The sequence below is a fragment of the Nipponia nippon genome, unplaced genomic scaffold (assembly GCF_047370975.1).
Source record: "Nipponia nippon isolate SJK-2023a ecotype South Korea unplaced genomic scaffold, ASM4737097v1 scaffold_3, whole genome shotgun sequence".
Lineage (NCBI taxonomy): Eukaryota > Metazoa > Chordata > Aves > Pelecaniformes > Threskiornithidae > Nipponia > Nipponia nippon.
The window spans coordinates 67,469,966-67,494,472 of record NW_028262347.1 but is presented as its reverse complement, the minus strand read 5'-3'; the positions used below and the strand labels follow the sequence as shown (position 1 = coordinate 67,494,472).

The window sequence follows — 24,507 nt, the reverse complement described above, 5'->3', positions numbered from 1 at the left end:
CTGTATGTGATCTATTATTTTATGTGGCACACATGCCCTTTTTTTCCATTTTTCTGTCATCGGGAGGTTTGTGCTCTTTTTCAAGACTTTTGGAATTGATCCCAATGATTCCTGATGTCTACCTTGCTTATTTCGGCTGTAAGCTCTCTGATGCAAAGATCGTCTCTTCCCCACGTGTATTTATTTCTTGGAAGGGTCAGAAATCCATTACCAGGACAAGGAGCTCTCCAGTTAACCTGGAGTCTCTTCATGCCACAATAACGATAATACTCAGAACCCGGACCTTGTTTTACAAAGAGCCAGGACACTCTGAGATGCAAGGAAACAATTGTTGGAACATATATACCTTGTTTTGCAACTTCTCTTAAGAAACAAAGCTTTCTATCTGGACACACACGGAGCTGTATTTTCCTTGCCACCACCATTGATAATGGTAACAGTCTGCAGGCAATATCCTTCTTGCTATGCATCTGATTAGGTAGAAATTCCTCTAGGCTTCACCTAATCAAATGCAAGTGCTGCATTATTTATGAAAGAAAGCTGAATTTCATTAAACTTATTCTACAAGAAGCAGTTCATGTAAAAAAATCAGTTTCTCCTTTTTTTTAGAAATCAGAATAATTTTCTTTAAAAACCTACATTCACAGGTAATTATAATAGAAGTCTTGAAACGGCAAAATTATTTTAAAAAAAAGGAAACTAACCCATAAAAGTATATTTTAAATCAGACTAGGATTTCATTTCTAAAGAGAAGACAAGTGGGATGTTTCCTTGTTGCAGAATGAACAATTCAAATGATTCCTCCAGTGCTGTATCTGCAATTGTCAGAATAAATTTAAGCAGCTTTCCCTTTAACTATTACAGGTATACACTGCACAAGAGCTCCTGTTAGTAATTAGCCCCACGCTTCTTTTAGGCTAGCAAAATTCCCTCTAATACCACTGAACAAAAGCCTTATTGTCTTCCACAGTCAAGAGATTTCCAGTCTCATAAGAAGATACCAGGCATAAAACATATACAGTCATCAAAACACTGATGACCATTTATTTTGGTTTTTTAATTTAATGCTGCTATTACCTGAAACAGTAGTTTTTTTTTAAAAAAAAAAAAAGAGAGTTTTTGTTTGGCAACACATCTGAACTACAAGACAATTCCAGAGAAAAGAGAAAGGGAGGGAATTTGTTGTCATGGCTACAACCTATAATCCATCAAGAATTTTAATTCTTTTAATTCAGATCAAGAGAGACCATTTAAACAACTGGCAAGCTCTGCTCACAGTCCTGCCTTTAAACGGCCCTTGGGCTGGTGCCAGAGGTATTCAGGGGGCAAAAGGCATTAGTGTGACAACTCCCCACTCGCTCTTAAGAGTGTTATGCGGTTTTTGCACAGCCATCGCTGTGCAGGGGCAGAGAGCAAAAGGGGATGGGGCCAGGCTAATGCGCAATTAGCCTGGGAAACTACCAGGAACAGCATGGAAAAGGCTGCAACGCCAGCTTTCAGGGGTCTGGACAGCCCCCTGCAGCCACCGCCTGATACGAGGGGTTACTGAAAGCAGTCCAGAGCCACCTCTCAGAGCTGGGCCAGCCGTGAGATGTCACGCATCGGGGTGACTCTCCCTGATGCCCCAGCCCAGTGCCCAGCCCCTCACCACCCTCCAAGCACCTGTCAAAAGCATGTTCCCAGTGACTTAAAACATGAGAACGTAAAGGCATTATAAAAGCTGTAAGCAACATTGGCCATCATTAACCTAATGGCCATGCCATGGCAGCAGCAGCAGAGAGAAAAAACCTGCCAGCAACATCTTGCACAGTATTCAAAGGCGCTCCAAGCGTATTCATTTCTGCTAGAGAGAAAAATCAGCAACTGATTCAGCTAGGGAGATCTAGCGTGCCTGTTTTTTGTTAATGCATCTTTTGATTAAAGAATGCGGTTCAACCTAGCACTCACAGGGAACACCCCACCTTTGAAGCAGCTGTGATTAATTACCACCGCCGCACCACCGTGAGAAAATAGGTTGTGTTACTTCTCTCATGGTAAGAGAAGAGGGGCTGAAGAGCCCTGGGCCAGACCTCCTCTCACCGGTCCTCCATACTGCAGGACGCCTCCCTGCTACTCGCTCTCGGCTCTCCCGGTGCCTGTGCGACCCTACCGCGACGCTCAGCATCCACGAGGCTCATTTCAGCCAGATTAAGTGCACAGAGTCAGGTTTTAATTACCCAAGCCCAATTACTTGCTGGCAGCATGGCAACTTGTTTTTAAGGCATGTTTTGCCCCATTCCAACACATACCATAATATTTTATTGGCATCATTTTGCCAACAAAAGAAAGAATGTTACATCAATAATGTTTCATCTGTGCCAAAATTTTACACTACCCATTTTATATTTACTCAGGTATACTATTTCAAGCCCATTTTCCAATTTTAATATTACATCACACTGATTTTCATGTATTTACGTAAGTTCTCAATAAAGCTCTATGTCAGGTTGAATTGATGTAATTCTGAGACCAGTCACCCTATAGGGAACAGTCCTGCGCTGGCAACAACTCGGGCCGTGGCCTCACGACAGCGTGGCACCTTGTTCTGAGAGCTGCTCTACATGATGTGGAGACATGTAAGTCACGGAGCCAGATCCTATGTCTTTCTCAAAAACACCTTCAGTTTGCAGCATTTGAATTTGTTTTACAGAGGGAGAGATGATCCTGCAACATTAAGCAGCAGCTGGCTTTCTCTCGAAGAGTTTTAGTAGTTGCATCAATATTTCCTCAAAGGTAACACCCTTCAGCTTGGCAGAGGGTTTGTGGCAGGCTGGGATTTTTTGTACTTTTTTTTATTTTAAATAGAAATCCTGTTGAAAGTCAGGCAAGTGAGAGATCTAATGCTTTTAGATTCCTTTGAAAGCCTCAGGCATAATCTTCTTCAGGGAAAGCATGACAAAGCAGCCAGACTCCTGGCTGTACGCAGCACGGCCCGGCGATGGGTATTCCATCACGCCCATTTCCACCTACTCAGCTATGAGGAGGTCCGGCTCAGTGCTTGACGCAATGCAAGGAATAAGGCAAGGAGCAATCCCACCCCAACATGGTGCCAGGGGCTCTCAGAGCATCTCTGAGTGGTTCTGCGGGTCCCGTTAGGGTCCTCGCTGGTGTTACATGGACCAGCTCATGTCCTGATCCAGGTCCTGCTCAAGAAGTCAGAGGAGGGGGTGCCCGATCACCAGTGCCTACGGCTATTTCAGACACCCACCCAGGTTGTCCTCCCTCTGCTGCTGCTGAAGGGCAGGGGGATACCCCAACCCACCTCAAATGCCTTCTACCTTCTAGTGGGCAGATGTCACCCACATTTTGGCACTGAACACCTACAACGTGGACACTGGGAATCACCTCTGCCACAGTTTCCCACGTGGCCTAGGACAAGTCTGTCTCTCAGGGTCTCCATGCCCCGTCGCTAAAATGACAATAATAAAACTTCCCTTCCCCGTACTGTTGCCTCTCCGCTCCCAGCACAAGCCCTCTGCGGTGATGACAACCTCCAGCTACAGTCAGTGGCCGGCACAGCAGGATGTTGATCTCAGCTGGGACCTCCAGAGGCCAATTCAGTATAAATAGTAAGTGCTGAATCACAGCCAGGGACCGGTGGAAGGAAGAAAGGTACTGGCTGTACGGCTTCTCCCCCGGCAGCCCAGCTGGCAGGAACAGCAGGCCGCGAGCACCCTGACGCCGGCAAACCCTTTTACCAGGATGAGCATCCAAGGCTGATGGGCAGAGCACAGGGGATGGCAGCCATGCTGTACCCTAATATTGAGGGAAACCTCTCCAGAACAGAAACATGAAAAAAAGAGAAGCTGAAGAGATTTAATCTGTAAATTGACAAAAGCCCCATGAATTCTTTGAGCCTGGCAGCCATTAAGAAAAAAAAAAAAAAAAAAAACAGAAAACCAAACATATCCAGAAGCATGCCATTTAAAAAACAAACTTGTAGAACATTAAACAATACTACAATTTATGAATTTTCATCACATTTTCAAACTTGGGCAGGGGTAGAAGCTTAAGAGTTAAGAGTTGAGGAGAAAAAAAGGATTTTAAGTCAAACAATGTCACAGCTAAATATAAATAAATAAAACCTTTCCTGCTAAACTCTCATGTTCCCTGCAATGCTGAGGCAACATGAGGTTATCAAGCTGGGCTGCCTGCTTACGCTCTCACATAAAGAATTTATGCAGGACCCATGTAAATCCTGAAAATCCCAGAAACCACTCAAGCCCAACAAAGGACTAATAATTCACGACATGCCTGACTTACAGACAGCATGAACAGTGCAGGCACCTCTGTAGAGCCCACAGAAACTAGAGGGACACCATTGGGTGAGTTCTTCAACCAAACCATTACATGAAGGGGTGAAATAACAGCATATCTCTCGCCTAAGCAGATGGTATGAAATCACGTCTGTCATCTCCTGAGGTTCACAGGTGCTGGAGGAAGCTCCGCACTTCTACCCGTGATTATGGCTGTCTCTGAGATGTCTGGGGGTTGCCTCAGTTGTCAGTGTAAATCAGAGCAGCCCCATTCCAGCACTGCCCGAATTGCTTGAAGGGGCCATTCAAATGTCTGAGGATAAGCAGAGTGCCTCAACTTCTCCTGCCAAGCCTTCACAGAAAGTCTCAAGGTTATCCTTGACAGACACACAACTGGGAACCAATTTTTCTGCTGCCCCTTGGTAAGGACCGGTGAAGGCAAGTCTCTGATGACTTAGCACAATAATAATCAGTGCTACCTGGTCATTCTTTGAGAAAAAATGTTCACACAAAGTTTTCATAAAGACAAGGAAGGTAGGCTAGGGGAAAAGAAATGGCTGTGGGAGCAACAAATAATTAACCCTTAGATTTGAGGTTCTTGTTAGCCAGAAGTGAAAAGTAGACTCAAATATCTGCAAAATACAACCATAAGTTTCTCTCTGCATAGCCCACATAAAAAATGAAATAGACCTCTTGTCCCAGTAAAACAACAGCTTTGCAGCTTCATTAGGGAAGCATTTTCCATTCCCCAGATTTTTAGCATCAGTCCCTGATATGTCAGAGCAATGGCGTGGTGGCTGAGGAAAGCTATAGAGCAGTCATTCTCATAGCTATGGGGGCTCTTCTCCAAGAAGATGTGTTTGAAAAGCCAGCAAGTCCCTGAAGGACAGTGTAGAAGGACCTGCACGGAAGACAGAAGCCACGGTCTAGGACAGCACCCTGCCTGTAAATACCAGAGTCCAGGGGCGAGTCGTACATACATCTGTGCATCCCAGCAGCGACATCCAGTTTCCATTGCTGTCAATGCAGTTACACTGCACACGTACTGCCTCTGCATCAGGGCTCATGGTTGCACTTACACCAGTTTGGTTTTGAGTAAATAAAAGCCTGTGCCTTGATTGATTGGTATTTGATCAATAAAAAGCAGAAAAACTGAGCAGAGGTGGAGTACACACCAAAACAGACAGGGATTCATGCTTTATAGTGAACAGGTTCAAAAATAAATTACACTGGCTGAAGTAATTTGACCATCATCCCATGAACTGTGTTGTAAAGGCCATTAAGTCTCTGATTCAAATTATCAGGCAGCCTTTTCAGCCATCAATTACTATCAAATCACTCAACAATTTTGTCTAGCTTCAGGACAGCCAGCACATACGTACAAGAAAGCACCAATTACCCCAAAAGCCTGTTGTCAAAGGGTGATTCAGAAGAACACCGCACAAAGATGTTTCTGACAGTTTGGACGCGATCTGCCTCAAGTCTGTAATATCCACTAACGCAGGGTATTATGTGAAGTCTCTATGAAGATGTTTCATCAAATGCCTAACCAGAGGGCTTGCTCCAAGGGCCTGACCTAAGTAACATTAAGTGTCAGAAGGGCACTCACAGTTTCAGGAGCAAATGCAGCCCTGGCAGTCGCAGCAAAGCAGCACTGCACATTTTTGACTCACTGTAAAAACAGGCTAACAAATGGTGCTGGTATTTTAATTCTTTCCAGAAATAAATCACAGATGGTATCCAAGGCCACCTGCAGTCCACGCTGAGAGGCATTTTCAAGGCACACACAGAGACACACACACACACGTAAAGGGCTGTATGAACACAATTTTTTTTACTGCATGGAGAGTGCAATTTAGCCAAATTTAAACAACCCCAGACACAGTTGATTTAAGATATATAAAAACCCAGTGGGTAGGTGTGTGGGAAAACTCAGCGAGAAACCTGAGTCTCCCTTACAGCATTAGGGCTTTATTTCTAAAGTGGAGTGAGGAGAAAGAGCAGTCTCACTTGCTCCTTTTCTACCCATTCCAGTGATGTTATGAACCAATTTTATTCCCTCAGTGAGAGATATGGATACGGTACCCACACTGCCTCTCTCCTCCCTCTAGCCTGCATTCGAGTACCAAGTATATATAAGCGTGATCTCATGACACTTCTTGATGCCACAAACCAGTATTCACAGTTTCCATGCTGTGAGCAATGCTCTAAGCTGCATTATTTGCAAGTTCTGCAAGAGCCAGACCACACACGTTGCAGCACCAAGTGTTTTCTTACTGGTTCATCTGCCTCAAAGCCCACTCCCTCCTCTCTCTCAAGGCTCAGCACCAGAGCAGCTCCCTGAGCCACAAAGAAAGCTGGCCCAAGGGTTCCTGCTTGCTGCCCAGAGGCTCCCTTCTCTGGAAGATGCCACAAGGGAGAACGGAGGTTTCTGCACAGCAGGCTGGTCCCCTTCCCACTCTGTTCAGCCAGCAGTGTTTGGCAGGGAAAGCCCAAGGGGAGCTTGTGGCTATGAACCTGTTGATGGACACGTACACACACACAGGCACACTGCAGACGTGTGTGCACTCTCATGTACACGCACCACTGCATTTATGTATATAAACTCACAGTATTACATACATGGTGGATACTTCCCGCAGAACTCCATACTATCAGGTATTACACTGATGGTAAGAGTCAGTTCACACACTTGCCCATGCCTCCCTTGGGAAACAGCAGCACCCAGAGAGCAGCTCTGGATTGCCGCAGGGTGCCTGATGCTTGCAGGGCCAGCCTGAGTCTCTCCCTCTCCCCCCTCCCTGGCCTTACTGTCCGTATTTCTTTCTTTCCAGCACTTTTCCTTTTTTAGTTCCTCAATCCCAGTTCATTTCTGTGTCTTTCATCTGGCAAAAATCAGTTATGAAGAAATAATTCAGTTCCGATTCGACCATTTTGTATCATTTGATGGTCACAGTTTCTGCCTTTACCCAAAGATAACTCTCCCCTACTATTAACTTAAACACAATACTCTACTGACATTTTTTTAATTAAGGGCAAATCTAAATGTTTTTATTTCCAAAAGCGCAAACACGAAATTTTAGATGTTGACCTTTTTCCGGACACAGAAACGTATCTTGAATAGGACAGAATTATTATCAGCACATTTATTCATGCAACTCCAGCAAGAAACCCAGCAACCTCCTTCAGCCCCACCTGCTGTTGCTCACATCGATCTGCCATCCATGGGAAGCATGGCCCTGGCAACAAACACGGAGATAGAGAGGGTAAGACAGAGCTGCTTTGGGAATTAAAATTTTGAATGAGTGCAACTGTAGCAGGAAAGGTGATTCCCCGCCCCCCGTTGTTAAAAGACTTATTAAAGACACAACGAATGTTCATCAAATGGGTTTTAAGGCTTTGCTGTTTTTCTCTCTCCACATATCAGCTCATGTGCATTCCTGAGGAGCAATAAAAGTCTCAACAGCAGCATCAAGCAAACAAGGTTGGGGAGAAACAGGACAAAAGCTTGGTAACTATCAACAACAGCAAAAATGTCTTCATTAGCACATCGGAGTTGTTCTTCGTATTTGCATGAGGTTGCACAACCTCATATTCTCACTCACAAACAGGCGAGTGGCAAGACAAGTTTTATTTCAGATAAGACCAGCACTGTTCGATCTCCAGCAGTAGGAGGTCTCTGAAATTCCTAGCAACATCCGCAAATCTGCAGCAGAAGCAGCAGCAAGAATGTTAGGCCAGCTTTCACAGCAGCCATGGTCAACTCACATCTCAGACAGAGTATTTCTGGCCTTTACTTTTTGCAGGAAAAAAAAACCCAAACAAGTATCTCCTAGGGTCACTACCATATGTCAGGCAAACCAGTGAAGCAGTCTAATCCAGCAGCGTGTTTTTCTTGTTTTACTGAAGGTAAGCTGAAAAGTTCATAACCCACTGCTACAATCGCAGAACGCCAGCTGTTCATCAGCTCTGCTTTACAGGTAACTCACCTCGCATCTCCAAAGGGCTCTGCTTCCATTCCCCTTTTTGGAACCCAACGTACAGGAGGAGCTTTTCTTACGTACACAGAACTTTTTTCTTTCATTCTCCCCCCTCTCCAATTCAAATGTTGTTCTCCGTTTTTGCATTTCATTTCAGTTTTCATTTCCCCCGCTCTTGGACAGCATGATTAGATTGCACTAATTACCTAAGCCTAAGACAGGCTGTTGTGTCACCAGCCCCTGGGCTGGAACGAGGAATGAGTTTTTTGACGGGCCACCTGCAATGACATCAACAGGTGGCTGATGGGATCAATTGCCCTGTTTGCCTTGGAAACCTGCCCTGCAGTTTTGCTGTCAGAGAAAATACATTCTTCTCCTCCATGATTTATCTGCCCTGAAGTTAACAGAGATACACCAACACGTGCCAGCAGAGGATCCCGCCTGCCTTTAAGAGCAGGAATGGGAGCAAGCGATTGAAGCACCGGGGATCAACTTTCCCGGGATTTAGTCTCAATTGCTATTATTTCACTACGTAACCTGCGTGCACTTCAACATCCTTTCCCACAGCTATAGCTACAACATCACCTGCCTACTTCACAGGAGCAATGGGTTGCTTCGCTGAATAGCTACATGGCAACTGACACTTCTGGCAGAGAAGCAGCGCGTGGAAACGCATCGTTACGTTGGCGGAATGGTAATTGCGAGCGGTTCAGCCGAGTTTGCACTGACAAGATCACTTTTGTTTAGCAAACAGTTAAACTCATTCACTGGAGATCAAGCAGACCTACATTGTACTTTGGCACAAGCTTTAGAAGCGAGCTGGAACGATGGATGAGCCATCACCCATGTGCCTCAGACGGAGCCGGTACAAGGCAATGCTGCTCTCCCTCTCCTGCCTCCCAGGAGCTCCTGGGTGGCAGTGGCAGCAGTCCGTGTCCTTATTGACTCCGTTTCTTTATTAATTCCCTTATTGATCTGCTCACCATGCACTAGGCAGATATGATATTTTTATCTCCTGTACTTCTGACAGTGCTGCTCCTGGATAGCAAAGCCTCTCGAGTAGCTTGCGTTTTCTGTAATCTGGGGAGTGTGGATCCACCCAGACTCACCTGGAGAACAGACACCTGGTGAGGGTTACCTGGGAGAAATCAGGGAAGCTTGTGTTACCACCTGAGCTGCTGGTCTGCCAGCTCCCTGATGAGGAATTCATGGAGCGAGGGGTATGAAGCCTCCCAGTTTTCAGGTCAGGCCAGTGGCCAAAAATACTCTAAGCCATCAAAATCTGGTCAGGATATTCCAGCTACTACTTCCTTCTCTCTAATTGTAGAGTAATTGGTCTACAATCAGAGCAGCAGTTGCAAAGCTGGAGTCTGTGAGGATGGGTAAATAGCTTGGACGTGAAATCTGTTCTTATCTGTGATACCCATCTAGGGTTTTGCACTGTAGCCACCATCATGTTGCCTGTCCCACATCCATCACCTTCTCCACTGCTTCAGCACAGCCATCATGCGTAGGCACCTAGCAGAGGCTGCAAGGCCTACATACAACCCCCAGGCATTTCAGATGGGGTATGTCTGAGGGGCAAACATGGAATGTAATTCTCAACAGGAAAACACACTACACCTTCTACTTACACAGTTTTATTGCTTATTACACAGGCCCTAAATAATTTCCCTGTGACAGAGGTAGGAAGAAGGGGTAAAAATAAGGAAAGCATAACTGCAGTGAGCCGAGGTGGTGGGACCAAGTAATGCGGCTTCCCAGGGATGGAGCCAGCGGGAGACTACTAACTTGCGGTCGGCACTGCTGGCTTAGATAGCAAACGCGCAAGGTAGGGACAGGGGCTCGCTTTTCAAAAATGCCAACTAATCCTGAAATTACTGAAGCAAGTGGAGCACTAGCACCAGTGCCGCTGAGACGCCGAGCACCTAGAGAAGAGCACGGTTGGTTCTGTGTGGCTCCAAGCCCCCACAAGGCTTCGGATGCTCTATAAACAACACCATCAGCACAAACTGTGCTATCTAATAAAGTTGAGGAAATGTTTGCAATCAGTTTTCAAAACAGATTCTTTCATAATTGAAATACTGCAGAGCAGAATACAGCATTATAATTATAATAAATGGGTGCTGCTGAGTTAGAGAAGAGCAAAATCTTTTGTCAGCAAATCCCATTTACACAAGCAGAGGCAATGTCGGTAGGAACAGTTATGTTACTCTGTGCTCTAGCACGTTCACTGCAGGGCTTGGATAATTTTTGTTAGTCCCTCTTCTTTTTAACTTGCAATGGGCTTTTCTAGTAAGTTTGAGAAAGTTCGGAGACTAGCTACAGGAACGACCGGAGGACTCCAAAAACTCGCGTAACGCTGAAAACACCAGCAGCCACATCAGTGGGTTTGGGTCAAGCAGCAGGTTAAGGGAGGAGTTGATCACTCTATGGAAAACAGACTTTTGGTAATGGGATCTTCAGTGTGTCATTCAAAGGTGTAAACAAATCCAATGACTGGAAGCTGATGTTAAACAAATCAGACTAAAAATAAAGGAGGACATTTTCAAGAGCCAAGGTAATTAACCTTCAGTACAATTTATTGATGGTTGTGCTGGATTTTCCATTCCTGGAAACATTAAAAAAATAGGATGGAGGTTTTTCTAAATGACTTCCTAAATGCCCAGCATGGTAAAACAGAACAGGATGCTGCTGAAAAAAGCTAGAAGTCACCTTCACCCAGGTTCAGGCCCTCCTCAGTGACAATGAACTCCTGTCTTCTCAGCTTAACCTGGGTGTGTTAGGAGCCCTTGGAGGGCCATTGGTGTAACCCTGTCAACTGGCCAGAAGACAAAACATAGATGTGATTTCTGGAGTTTCCTGCCACACCACGTGTCAGGGAAGAACACTTCTTGCACCTCCTGACACACCCTATGCAGCTGAGCTCTGCCCTTGCTGTACATCAGAGCCACTCCTCACCTTGTCTGTCCTTCCCACATATTCCCGAAGACATTATCTGCACCCTCCGTGTTTGCTTTCCCCTGCCACCACCCACCCCGCCCCCTCCAAACCTTTTCCCTGCACTCATTCCTCTGAGGGGCTTGTCCCTTCTCCCAGGCCCCCAGGACCAGAGGGGAGAGGTTTTGGGAACTGGGGTGACCTGCTTGCTGCACTGAGCGCTGCCCAGGCAGCGGGGAGCAGCTGAGACCTCGGCTGAGCTGCACTAACAGCACCAGCAGGAGTGGCAAGCGGAGGGATGCTGCACGCCAGGAGCGACCCCATTCGCACGTTGCTGGGAGGGTCCTTCAGAGATACCACAGGAGATGTCCCATATTACAGACCAACCCTAGGCCCAGATTCACCATGCATCTATGGGCAAGGCAATTCATCTTCCTGCTTCAGCTTCCCCCTGTACAGAACCACAGTAATGATATTTACGCTGCTACTGCACAGGAGCACTTTCAGGATCAATTAGTTTAGTGTTCATGCAAAGCTCCGTGGACAGAAGCCTCAATACAAGTAGTAAGTACTATTATTATTACTGCACTTCAGATGGCTACAGCACTGGCATTTTCCAGGCATGCACCATTAACAATTTACTAAGATAAATGGCCCAGGAACCTGAAAATGTATTTATGACAACTACCTCCTGCTTACCAGCATACATTCAGCTGAGTAAATGACACCTCATTGCTCAACGTGTAGCTATGGTAACATTTCTATCTTATATATTGAAGTGTGCATGCACACACGCACACATATACACACATGTGGAGCTGGAAGGAAGCCAGGTTACCTCATTTAATGACACGCAAACACTGAGCCAGGGAACTTCCCCAGCTTCTGAAAACCAAGCTGCCCCCCAGGAGCTGGGGATGAAGAGCAGGCAATTCGCCCCATGCCCGGCAGGGAAGGGCTGGGCTAATGGCCGGCTGCACCGCACAGCCGGAGCCCCGCCGGGCCCTCAAGGGACTTACTTGAGAGCAGTTTTGTAGTGGTAGATCGCCTCAATGTTACGGCCCTGGTCTTTCAGAAAATTGGCATAGTTGTAGTGCACCTTGGCGTTGTGGGGCAGGGTCTTCACTCCTGAGCTGCGAAGAGGAACAGAAGCAGGACAGTGTTAGCAGCCAAGTTACCCCACCTTCCCCGAGGTCCACCTTCTTCTCACAATCCCTTTTTCTGAAAAGTTTGCTTTTTGAGTGCCTTCTCGCCTCCTATGCACTCACGCCAACACAACTCACGCTTGCCCCACGCACTGGCACACCACATGCCCCAGGTGGACACAAATATATGGCAGCAATTCAACTCGTCCTGGCCGCTGGCACCGCGGGCACCTCTAGCACCAATACTGCAACACTCCCTGTGGCCAGATGCTGTCGTATTTCAAAATCTGAATGATTAAATTGAAAGATCCTAAAAAGGCTAATATTTAGAGGGGAAAGTATGTAGTACTTTCTATAATATAGCCATAACAGGCTCCCTGCTTTAACTTGAGTGTCACGAAGCACCTTATGAAAATCTTGATTTAAATCTGTTGGCTGGAGATACCAGAAAGAAGGTACCTTTTCCATACGCATCAGCCACTATAGAGGGGATGCATAGCATACTCCGAGTACCCAGCCAGCACGTATGCACCGCTTAGTGCTGTGCAGAGTATGGCCAGGTGGTGAGGGCTAATGGGACTCTCGCCCTTAGCTGGCAAGTCGCACGCTCTCACGTTATAACATATGACTGTGGGTGTGTGGCTGCACAGCCACCCCGTCCCTCACCGTCATCCCCCCTGCCACGCAGAGTGGACTCAACATTTGGAATTAATAATGAGGGCACAAAGACAAAATGAGAAGAGCAAGCGTATGCTTATTTACTTAATTGAGAGCACAGAAAGCAAGGTACAGGTACACCTTGCGCAGCAAGGGGAAATGCCATTTCAAGGTTAAAGAGAGAAAGAAATCACAGGAGCACATACACCACGGAAACACTTCTGCAAGAATCCAGAGAAGTCGGTACTCCATTTAATGGGGGAATCCTTTCCAGCACATAAACAGGGGCTCTCAAAGGTAATGGGAAACAAGGATGGATGAATCTGTTCACGTAAAAGCAGACAAAGCACTGTTTCTTGCTCGCAAGCAGATCCCTGCCAGCTGCTGTGTTTTCTCCCCTACTTCAGGTAGGAAAAGCAGGGATTAGGGATTTCCCAAGTCTTGCTGCTTCGCCTTGTCTGTCTCTCCTGTTTAACTTCGGTGGGCATGGAAGTTGATCATGACGAGACAGGGTCACACACAGCCCCTTCACTGGGGTGCACACCCTCTCCTGTGGGGAGAACGCACCCACAGCTGCGGAAACCCTTTGTCAGGGATTTCTTTGTGAAATGGCGCTGGAGAATCATAGCGGTAAATCCGATATCTTTTTGGTTATCTGCAGCCAGTGGTATCAAGCATCACTAATGCCTACCTGCGGGAGCTTCCAAAGCTTCATGGCTGCCTTACAGAGTTCAGCACAACACAGCCACGGTTTGCCTGCTGAAATTAAAAATACACCTTGCATTTGGATTCCTAATCGTCAGGTATTTCGAAATTACTTACTGGGAGTACTACAGGAGTAAGACATTTTGTGACTAATCGCTGAATTAAATCAGTTAATTGATGCTATTCTTAAGAGAATGATTTTCTATATTAGTTTTCACAAAGATATACTGCACCAGCAGCAAGTAATGTGTGACTGCTATGGCTGTGTTAATTTCCATTGGCCTTGGGAGCTATTAACTACACACTTACAACCTCTGGGCATTACTGGAATATTAATTCTTATACAGAGAGGGTTTCATTACATCAGCGCCAGAGTTACAGGCGGAGACAGGGACAGGCACTCAAAACTGCTGCTATCTCAGAGCTATGTGCAATGAGTTGCTGGCTCTGCTGTAGCCCCTGCTGAAACAGAGCAAACTGAGTTAATGGTGAGGAGTACATTACATATGCACAAGTACTTCGGTTCTAATGAGATACGGTTTTAACAGTAGGATGAATATGTTTAAATATTTTAATTCTGGACTGTTTCCCTTTAAGTAGAATTTATGATTAATCCTGCTGGTCCCATTTATTAAAACGTCACTAATAAAGCTTCTTTCATCTGCGTGCTTCTGCTGGGGTGGGGGTGACATAGGAAAGACAGAAATCGGTTTGGGTTCTTACGATGCTCTCCTCTGCATCACACCGCTCGCACTCCCTGACCTATTTATTCTCCTTGCATGGGCGGGGAGGGGGGTGCTCCATTTTGCAAATGCACGTAGCAATGACTGAGGCTTCTTGGAGTCTCTGCGCTGTGCAGGTAGTAGCAAACGCAGCGCTGGACTGGGAGAGTTTAGGCAAACACTCCTGTTAATTGATTCTTGACCAGCCGAGAACACTGTTTGCTCGTTGACAGAGGAAACAATAATGACCATAATGAAAGCCAAGCGGGAAAGGGTGGAGTATAAATAACAAAGCAGGACACAATGTTTTTCCATTTCTGCTTCCCACAAGCCCCCAGTCTCTCACAATTTCAATCTAATTTTCCAGCGTGCTTTTCCAAACTCTCCTATTTCCCTCTTCCCCAGTCCAGCACGCACGTGCCCTTCTTAAAACCTATGGCACCAATCTGACTCCAGCCAGAAACAAGCCCACCGAGATTGGACGTCACTTCTCCGGAGGATTTCCTTTCCTTTTGACTTCTACGACAGCAGTATGCAACATAAATGGAAAATAAAGAACAGCCAAACCCTTTCACGTAACACTTCCTCTCCATGGAAAGGCAAAAGCCTATTAGCTGTAAATCAGGGAAATAAAGTACCACTGGTATTTTCTAACCTCAAATACCACTGTTACTCAAATCCCACTTCAGTTGGGAAAAGTCTCCTGTGATCCCCTCTGTTGTCTTCCAAAGTGCATGTTCTGCTCTGCAAAGCGACTGGGTGCAGGGCAGAGGCTTCCTTGCTTTTCTGTGATTTCCATATGAAAAGTGCTCCGTTTTCAAGGAAAGGTGGCCACTCCTGCCTCAGCAGGAGCCCTGGGAGACCGATGGGATCTCCTCTGCTTTGGGAATCATTATCACCAATAAAGGTTCTCTACAGCAAATTATTCTCTGGATGACACAAACAACCGCTTTCCTTGGCCTCCTACCCTTGTATTGATTTCATGGATATCAATGTTGGGCCATATTAAACTGTTCTATAGAAGATGCACAAAATGCAATAGGACTTGCTTTCCTCAGCTGAGCCAGCTTTCAGAATTAACAAAATAACACAGCAGTAAATGTCACCTTTGGGACTGGGTTGGTTTTCGCAAATTACTGAAGTCAGCAGACCTGGCTTGGGAGGCAAAAACTGCTGACAAAGAAAGTGCCACTTTTATACAGTTCCTTTGCTGGTTACAACTGCGTTTCCAGGCACTGTCACAAACGTGGGCAGTGCACGCAGACGCTTTCCAGGAGCAAGAGGAAACGTGGCAGCTCGACAAACCCTGCAAAGGTCGGTACAGCGGAGGCAGAGGTTAGCCCACAGCCCTCACCTCCCTCTCCCTGGCTTCAGACATTAACACTGACTGTGGTTAGAGCCTGACCTCCTGGCCTGTGCATTTGTTCTATAGGGTAGTTCCTTAAATATTTAACAAATAAGCCCTCCCTGCCCACCTGCCAATACAGTAAGACAAACTGCTTAGGGCTTCTAGAGATCGGTTGGAATAATATGCCTCAAATATCTAGACCTCTATATATCTGGCCACTTCTTATACTTGTGGGTCATTTGCTTCTCATTTAGTCTTTGCACATATGCTTGTGCACCTGTGTGTCGATGCATCATTTCTTCAGACTGCAGCATCCTCCCCCACACTGCTCCTTTCAGCCAGGACCTGGTGGGATTTCTGCATCCAGAAAACTTGGCCCCTGGGCTGGAGACTGAGAGTCAGGGTGGCCCAGAGATGGCAACAGTGCTGCTGCACAATGTCAAAGCAGGGTAAGCCTTGAGAATGGAACAAAATGGGGTACAAGCACAAAACTGATAACATGCTGAGCATATAAACATCTCCTGGACCAGTGTAGAGAAAGCATGTATAACAGAACAGGTCTCAGCCAAGGGAACTGAGACAGATCGACCTTGAAGAAACACATCCAAGCAAATGGAGGAATGGAAAGTAGAGGTGAAGGGGAAAAAAGTAAGAGGAGGGAAAAAGCGGTAATTAATTAAAGCAGCAACTGGAGAAAGAAGAATGAAGAACTAGGAATGGGAGTAAAGATTCTCTCAGCACATACTTCTTAAAAAAAAAAAAAATTCAACACACACAGGGACTACCAAGTAGGTTGATTTATGTCTCCTTTCCCACATCTACATATTTGCTCTGTTTCCTTATTATATTCCCTCATACTTCTTTAGTGTTCCTTATCTCCTCGTCCTGCTCTGTCCTTTCTAATTTATTGCTGTTGCACATGCATCCATCCACTCCTCCCTCTCCTCATCCGCCTATATATAGCCTCCTCCTTCTGCCCCAAAGAGATCTCTCACTCTTGGGATGACATTATCTTCTTGCTATACTATTCTCCTTTTGCATTCCTTCCCACCAAGAAGAGGAGTCCTACCATATTACAGGCTTATGTGAGATGTATAACGCCTATCAAAGACGACCTTAAGAAGGACAACAAAAAGGCCAATATAGTTAAAACAGCATAGTAAAGAAGGCTATGAGAAATGAAAAACACCCTTTAAAAAGTGAATGTCACAGCTACAGAAGAAAAAAGCAAAAGAGTATAAACTTCAGCAAGTTAAACATAAACCATAATTAGGCAGACCAAAAGAGATTTAAGGAAAAACTTGCTAAAGCCATCAAAGCTAATAATGGAATACATCAGATATAGGAAACGTGCCAAAGGTGCCCTAAGGCAAATACATGATGGAGGTCTGAAAGTAGTGCTTGAAGAAGAAAAGGCCACGACAGAAAAGCTAAATGGATTATCTGCACCAGTGCTCACTGCAGGGGAACTGAAGGAGGTTGCCACACAGGAGCCTTTCCTTACAGGGGCAAGTCCAAAGCACTGTCTCAAACCAAAGTGGCAGTAAGAGAGACTTTAAAACAAATCAACACCAAGAACATTTATAAATCCATTGGGCCTGGTAGTATGCATCCAAAGGAAATCAAACATGAAGCTGCTATTAGCTGCAGTATGTAACCTATCGTTTAAATGAGGCTCAGCACTGGAGAAATGGGAGGTGATGAACATGACGTCATTTGGTTCCAGGGGAGGGATCTGGGGGGCAACAGACCAGCAAGTCTGATTTTCACTCCAGGTAATTTGGGGAAAACCATAATAAAGACTAGTTCTAGCAAATTTCTGAATAACTAGAATCCAACAGAGAAGAATTAACCTTGTATTTTGCAGAAAGAAGTTAGGTGGACAGATCTGTTGTTCTTCGATGGACTCAACAGGTACGTGGTACTGAAACTATGGAAATGTTTTATGAAAATCCAAATATAGCCCAGTCAGTCACAATCACATACATCAATGTTGTCCACCTGAATGTTCAAAAAGGCTTTTGATAAAATCCCTCACTAAAGACTTCCAATTTCTTAAAGGCATCATGGAGTAAGAGGGAAGGTCCTCTTGTGAATCAATACCTCGTTGAAAGACAGCAAGCAAAGAGCACGAGCACGAGAACAGTTTTTGTAACTGGAGAAGACACCAAGCAGGATTCCCAAGAGACATGCACTGGCATCTGAGTTGCTTCACATGTTCACAAAGGATCAGGAAAAGGGAGCAAATAGGGAGGTGACACATTTGCTGATGACATCGATGTGAACCACACTGCAGGAATTAAAGCTAACTACAAAGAGTTGCAGAAGGATCTCACGGTATTGAAGGCTGGGCAAGAAGATGGCAGATGAAATGCAATTCTGGTACAGGCACAACTATCAGAGAGCGTGTACACACACACTCTAAGTCTGCATAAATCTGCACACAGATTGATGTCTATGAATCAGACACTTCTACTCACAACAGATATCTTGGAGTTCATGTGCACAGTGCTGTGAAAATATCACCCAGTGCTTAGGAGAGGTCAAAAAAGGCAAGTGGAAGATCAGGACTTAGTAGAAGAGAACAAAAACCAGAAAGCAGTCCTATGTTACTGTGCTGCACGTATCTCTTGAAAAGTGATTCTGGCCTCCTTCTCAAAAGGACAGATTAGAGTTTGAAAGCATCCAGTGAAAACTGACAAGCAGGATCAGAAACGTAGAAAGCTTCCATATGGGGAGAGTTCAAAACCAGCAGACTCCAGCATGAAAAAGAGACAGCCTTGGGTGAGGGCATGGGGGAAGAGGTATGGATGGCAGAGGAAAAGTGATGAGCTGATGGTTACTCACTACTAATTCAGCACACCAAACAAGATGATCAGCCAGAAGGTTCACAGCGTACAGAAGGGAAATCTTAGTGTGCACACTGTATAATTTAACAACAGAGCCCAGCGCACAGGATGCTGTAGAAGCCAAAACTATAAATAGATCGAAAAAGCAGTCAGAGACATTAATGGAAGAAAAGCCCATCAGTGGCTGTTAAAAGCAAAAAAAGCAAGTAACTCCTGACTCAGGAAGTCTTTAAACTGCAGATTACTGCAAGCTGGGAAAGGACTGGAGAGAAGCATCACTGTTGCTGGCCCTGTTCTTACACTGCTTTTCTAGGCATTTGCTGCTGATTGCTCTCAGGGGCAGACCATGATACGAGGTGACCCAGCAGGAGCACATGTATGTTCTTGCCTTCTCCTCAAAAGCCCAGGGCAGATCTCTTTCCTGGAATTGTCCCCAAAAGACCTGAGCTGAGGAGTGAGCCAGCTCAACCCAAGGCACCAAGCCCTGCATACTAACCTGGGCAACACCAAATCCCTACCTTGAGACAAGGTGTATTAGCTCCAGCTCAGTGCTGCAGTGAAGCAGTGGTGTGGTTGCTGAATTTGAGCTGGCTTGTAGCTAGCCAATCCTGCTTAGAACAGAGGCAGGATGGACAGAAGTCCATCTGCGTCCAGCTAAGCAGACATGACTTTAGCCTTCTCTTCTGCGACAGACCCCCTGGCATCTCATATCATCCCAAGAGTGCTCCTTAGTGGGAGGAGATGTCCTCCTGTCATCCACTCCAGTTCGACTTCGTCGCTCTTAAACATGGGTGACCGTAACTGTATGCAACGTGATACCAGATGATGCCTGCAACTCAGCATATGGAATTGCCATCTCCTCCCCCCCCCCCCCCTTTCAGCAAGAGAGTCATCAAACTTGGAAATGTGTCCAGCTTTCCTCCGAGTGGCCACCGTTAGCCAGAAGGGTTTGGACTGGAGGTGTGCTTCACAGGGATCGCTGCGTGAGCCCAGAGCGGTCACCATGGCTGCTGTTGTTTGAACAGCAAACAGCATTTCAGGGAGATGGGCAATGAATCATGTTGGAGTGAAGAAATCCCTATTCCAGATTTTTTTTTAAAAAAATCCCACTAACAGAGCTCCAACCACTTCAATAGTGTTTCCTGAAGACCGAAGGGTACACAAAAAATAATTTCATACTCTTTAGTACTGCATAAATTAAACTTTGCTCTGGCCAATAAGTTAGAAAATAAAGCTAAGGAACCCATGTGCAGATCACCTGCATTTCTGCAATTACTTCACAATTAGACAACTGCTGAAAGCAGCTGGAGGCAAACACAATACATTTGCTAGCAAAACACAAAATGAAACGGTCTGTTTCAGTGCAAAAAAATATATAAATGAGGTTGTAAAGAGAGCTGTTTGGCAAGGAGTAATCAAATAAAATGAAATATGGTACATTAAGTTTGGCACTTCATGGCATTTCATTTTTGTCATTAAGAACATCGCTAAAGAAAATTCAATATATTCAATAGCGTTACTATGGTGTTCTAGAGGGTTACAATGAACTTTTGCTAAGTCTTCAGAAAGGAAAGTGTTACATTATTGGTAAATCTACAGAACTGAAGTTATTTAAAAACAGCGTGTCTTAAAAATGCGATCGCCAGAACCAGTTTGTGCATAAACATATAAAGTGCTGACACTGGTTTTTGCACAGTTGCCAGCAAACAGAAAGTAGGTGTTATTTTATAATAATCAAAATGTTAATCACGGCAGTGCATCAATAGCAGGACTTGTGCTAAAGAAAACTATTCCATGTAACAAAATTATTTTAAACAATACAAAAATGCCAGTATTCTCCCGCGATAACTCATACCTGAAAAGGGATTCTCGTGACAGCCAGATTTCGTTCTGTTTCACAGTCTTCCAAGAGAAGAGCAGCAGCAGTAAAGCAAAGAGGGTCAGAACAGTAATCCTCCACTTATTTAACCACGTAGACAGCTTTTTTAGACCGTGAACAAAAAGGATGCAGTACCCCATACTGGAAAACAGAAAAAAGGGAAAGGTACCAGAAGTTATATTCCAGCACTCTGGTTTATGTGCAAGACCATTCAGTCTTGCATTTATTACACAATTACAGGGGGTTTTGGACTAATTATATTTTCCAGGCTAACAAACTCCAATTCAACAGCGGTTTTCCTCAATTCACTACACAATTTCCAAATTAATCTAAATAATAGACCCGGATGCCAGAAGTACAGTAACGTACATAATACCACCCAGCACAACAGTAGCTTGCACCAGCCCGCGGAAGGCAGCTGCTTTTCTGAACAGCAAGCTAAAAAAGCATCGTGTAATAACAGTAATACCGAGCACTACTGGAGCAGCGTGGAAGCGAAAAGCATTTTAACACAGGGAAGTCTCTAAACAACCCCAGCGGTGGCCGCTGTTAATTCCAGTTTACAAATTGCGAAGCTGAGGCGGGAGAGCGAGTGTTGTAGCCAGCGCTGCCGCAGGAGCGGGTGGCAGAGGCCACGTCAAAAGGCAGGGGTCCCTGCCCGGGTACTGCACGCCTAAATCAGGGCCAGCCCATCCCTTCTAGCGCCCGGTCCAGAACAGCCGAGATGTGTTAGCAGAGCTTCCTCACTGCCCTTCCGTGAAACCACACACGGTCTTCTCCAGCGCCCAGCCTCCCAGCACTTTCATGGCTCTCCGCGTATACCTACCAAGGCATTTTCTGTGAAGTAAACTTCATTTTGAACTGAAGTCTTATTCCTGTATGATTCCTTTAAATCAATACAGTAATTATTTACCTTAATTCAAGTGTTATGTTAATTCTTCCAATGATGCCCCTCTGAGTTGGAAATGAAGTGCTTTTAGTTGCTGTACTTAGTACGCACTAATTCTGCTTCGCATTTTTAGAAAGGAATTTCAGTTCCTATTGCCTGAGGAATTTCATTAGCTGAACTACAACTCTCCTATGCAGTTACTTAGCACCTGATTTAGTTTTAGACTTAAAAGATATCTTAGTCCAGGCAGCTCCCCCTGAAGAAAAAAGGGAGCAGAAGGATCTGGAATAACACTTGAGGTCCACCAATACACAGGGACAAAAGAGCAACCCTCTTGAGACACTGGCACACCTTGAACTCCAGCTGAATCCCACACTTGAACGCAGGCAGGCTGCAGGCAGAGAACTCACCACACCTGCCCGCGCTCCAGCCGGAGATCTACAGGCTTTCCTGGCCTGTACGGAGACGGCTGAGCAACTTCCCTGTGAGACTGCTACAAGGTAAGAAAAACTACGAACACAATTCCCCTGTCATAGGTGACCTTGCAAGTAAGCACACAATATGGCAAGACAATCTGGAAATCAGAAAAGGAAAAATGTCCCATCTTCGAGGATCTGTGAGCGTGCTTCTTGGCACAGTTTCTCTGCCCTCTTGGAGGGCTGGGCATATTGCTATTACCTGGACTTCCCAAGGATGGAGAAGGACAATAATTCTTGCTTTTACTGAGGAAAAAAGTGCCTCTGTTGTACGTACTGATCAGCACCAGGCAGTGGTACTATCTCTGGCATAGTACAGGTGCCGTATAGGACACTGAGAGAGGTATAGACATAGGGGACAATTCCAGAGACAACATCAGATCTGGCGATCATTCAAAACTTCTTCATTGTTGTTTTAGAGTTCTCCCATTTTTCAGAAGTGGGTATCAGTTGGTTTTTTTTTTTTTTCACTTAACTATGCTTGCATTTTCCTGCAACACATTTCTTATGGTACTTGCACTGTTTCTTTCCATGAATTCTTTTGCACACATATGTTTATTGCACCTACATTAACTGCAAGCAGACATTTAGAGCTACAAACCGAGATGCTGGTGCCAAACAATCCAGCCTTTATAGCTATTGAACCCTACTTTGAAACCTCTGAAAAGCTAATCTCGGTAATAAACCCTCCCTTTCCAATAAGAAATGCCTCAAAACCTGCAGACGGTTTTCACTCTGCTCTTTTGCCTTTCAGCAATTTCATCCTTCCCTTGGAATTAATTATCTGACATAAACATTATTTAATTGCTTTAGCACAAGGCTGTTTTCAAAGGAATTTCCCTACACCTTCACATTTTCAAGAACAGGCCTTTTCTAACAGAATCGTGAATGCGTCCAGAAAACAAAAAATGCAAACGTCAGTGTCTTGGTATTTATGTCAAACCCTGCCCCAGCTGTTGGGAATTTCTGCCTTAGCAGCAACACTCAGTCTGCTTGTCCGGGGCACAGCCAGCAGCGCATTACAGCTTAGACAGCCACTGGAAAGGTGCTGCTTCCAGGGGTTATTCTCAAACATCTGCAGTGCATTGCCACAACAGTTACAGAGAGATGCTGGGTGCTACAGAGGAGTCGGGGTTCATCTCAAACTGCAGCTCCCATCCCAGCGGCACTAGCAATGACACAGTGCAGGTACGTAGCAGCGCCCAGCTCCACATTGCACTTTCCATCGTGGGCTCCCAAAGCACTTTGTAAGGGAGGTCTGCTGCAATCTCCCTCTTACAGAGCAGGAACCTGAAGCATGGCAATAAAGTGATTTGCTCTGCTGACAGGGGACTGGCAAACAAGGCAACGAAGCTGCAGTCCAGGGCTCTACCCACAGCACAGGGGAGTACGCAATGGAAACCAAGGTATCTTGCTGGAAAGCTCCCAGGCGTCCCTGAGAGATGAACGGGTAAGTAAGCCAAAGGCAGGCCCTACATCCACACTTGGCAAGGCAGCAAGGCTACAGGATTCAGCAGTAAGTATGAATACAGAGGGGAATGGGTTCCCAAATGGCTGCTGGAAGGGAATCTCATAGCTAACGTACCAGAATCCCAAATCACAAAGCTCCTAAGGGTAAGGTTAAAGGAGTGATGCTAAAGAGGGCAGGGTTGAAGAATGATTTACACTTTAATAAGATAGAGATAACTGTGACAACATTAGGACTGAGTTGTAGTTGTGCCACCATTATGGCCTAACTAGCTTACAGTCAATGTACCCGCACTATAAAGTGTGCAGGAACCCAAAAGAAAGGAAAAGAAGGAAAAGGATCAGAAAGCATGAAGTAGGCGAATACTTTTATTTTCAGAACCTGGTAAGTTTGGCTTAAAACTTCAGACAATTTCCTGCCACAGACCATCAAAGAAAGGCTGGGGAGGACACGCCCGCAGTATCTTGTCAAGGACCTTTCAGTGCAGATGTCAGGTAGAGCCGCATCTTTTTCCATTTTTTTTTTTATTACATGGTCATTTCAAGCCCATCCCCTGGCTGAGGGCGGATGTTACATTCCCAGCTGCAGGTCTTTTGCAGGCCAAGGACTCCCAGAAGCACGGAAAGCACTCACGTGCCCCTTGCCATCAGGAAAGCATGTGCGTTTGTGATTTCATGCCACAAATTGTTTGTGGAACAACAACTCCCTGCAACATCCCCAAAGCTATTATCCTTAGTAATTTTTGCATATCTCTTTACATGTCTACCTGAAGGCCAAATAATTATGGTGAAATCAGGGCAAATCCAGACCCCTCCTCCAGATCCTGTGGTCTGCTCTAAACAAAACAAAAAAAGTGTCCAGGCCAAGGTATTAACCATCTGTCAAAACCCATAATTATATTACTAGTTTCCTAGTCCCAAAAATGCATAATCCCTCATACTCTACAACACACTTGTTTCACACTAGACTCAGCAGTCCCAGTACAGAAATTAGCTTTAGTACAGAGACCATGAAGTTTTGAACCAGTAAAGCATCAAGCTTGCTAAGATGGAGTTGCTGCAGCGGCAACGTGCCCCAACAGTTGCTGGGCCTGGGGAGCCCCCCCCGGCAGTGCTTCACCTATGGGATGCAAGTTCATCCCATTTCCCTTCTTC

At 45.4% G+C, this 24,507-nt stretch overlaps 1 protein-coding gene across 2 annotated transcripts in view; it reads right to left on the bottom strand.

Moving 5' to 3' along the window:
- TMTC1 (transmembrane O-mannosyltransferase targeting cadherins 1) overlaps positions 1–24,507 on the bottom strand; it is a 150,442-nt gene that overhangs the window by 28,761 nt on the left and 97,174 nt on the right. For both annotated transcript variants that reach the window (XM_087767160.1, XM_087767159.1), the window contains exons 10-11: positions 20,497–20,661; positions 12,235–12,348 (exon numbers count right to left, since the gene is read on the bottom strand). In XM_087767160.1, coding sequence (XP_087623286.1) covers positions 12,235–12,348; positions 20,497–20,661 — 279 coding nt within the window. The remainder of the gene's footprint in view (positions 1–12,234; positions 12,349–20,496; positions 20,662–24,507) is intronic.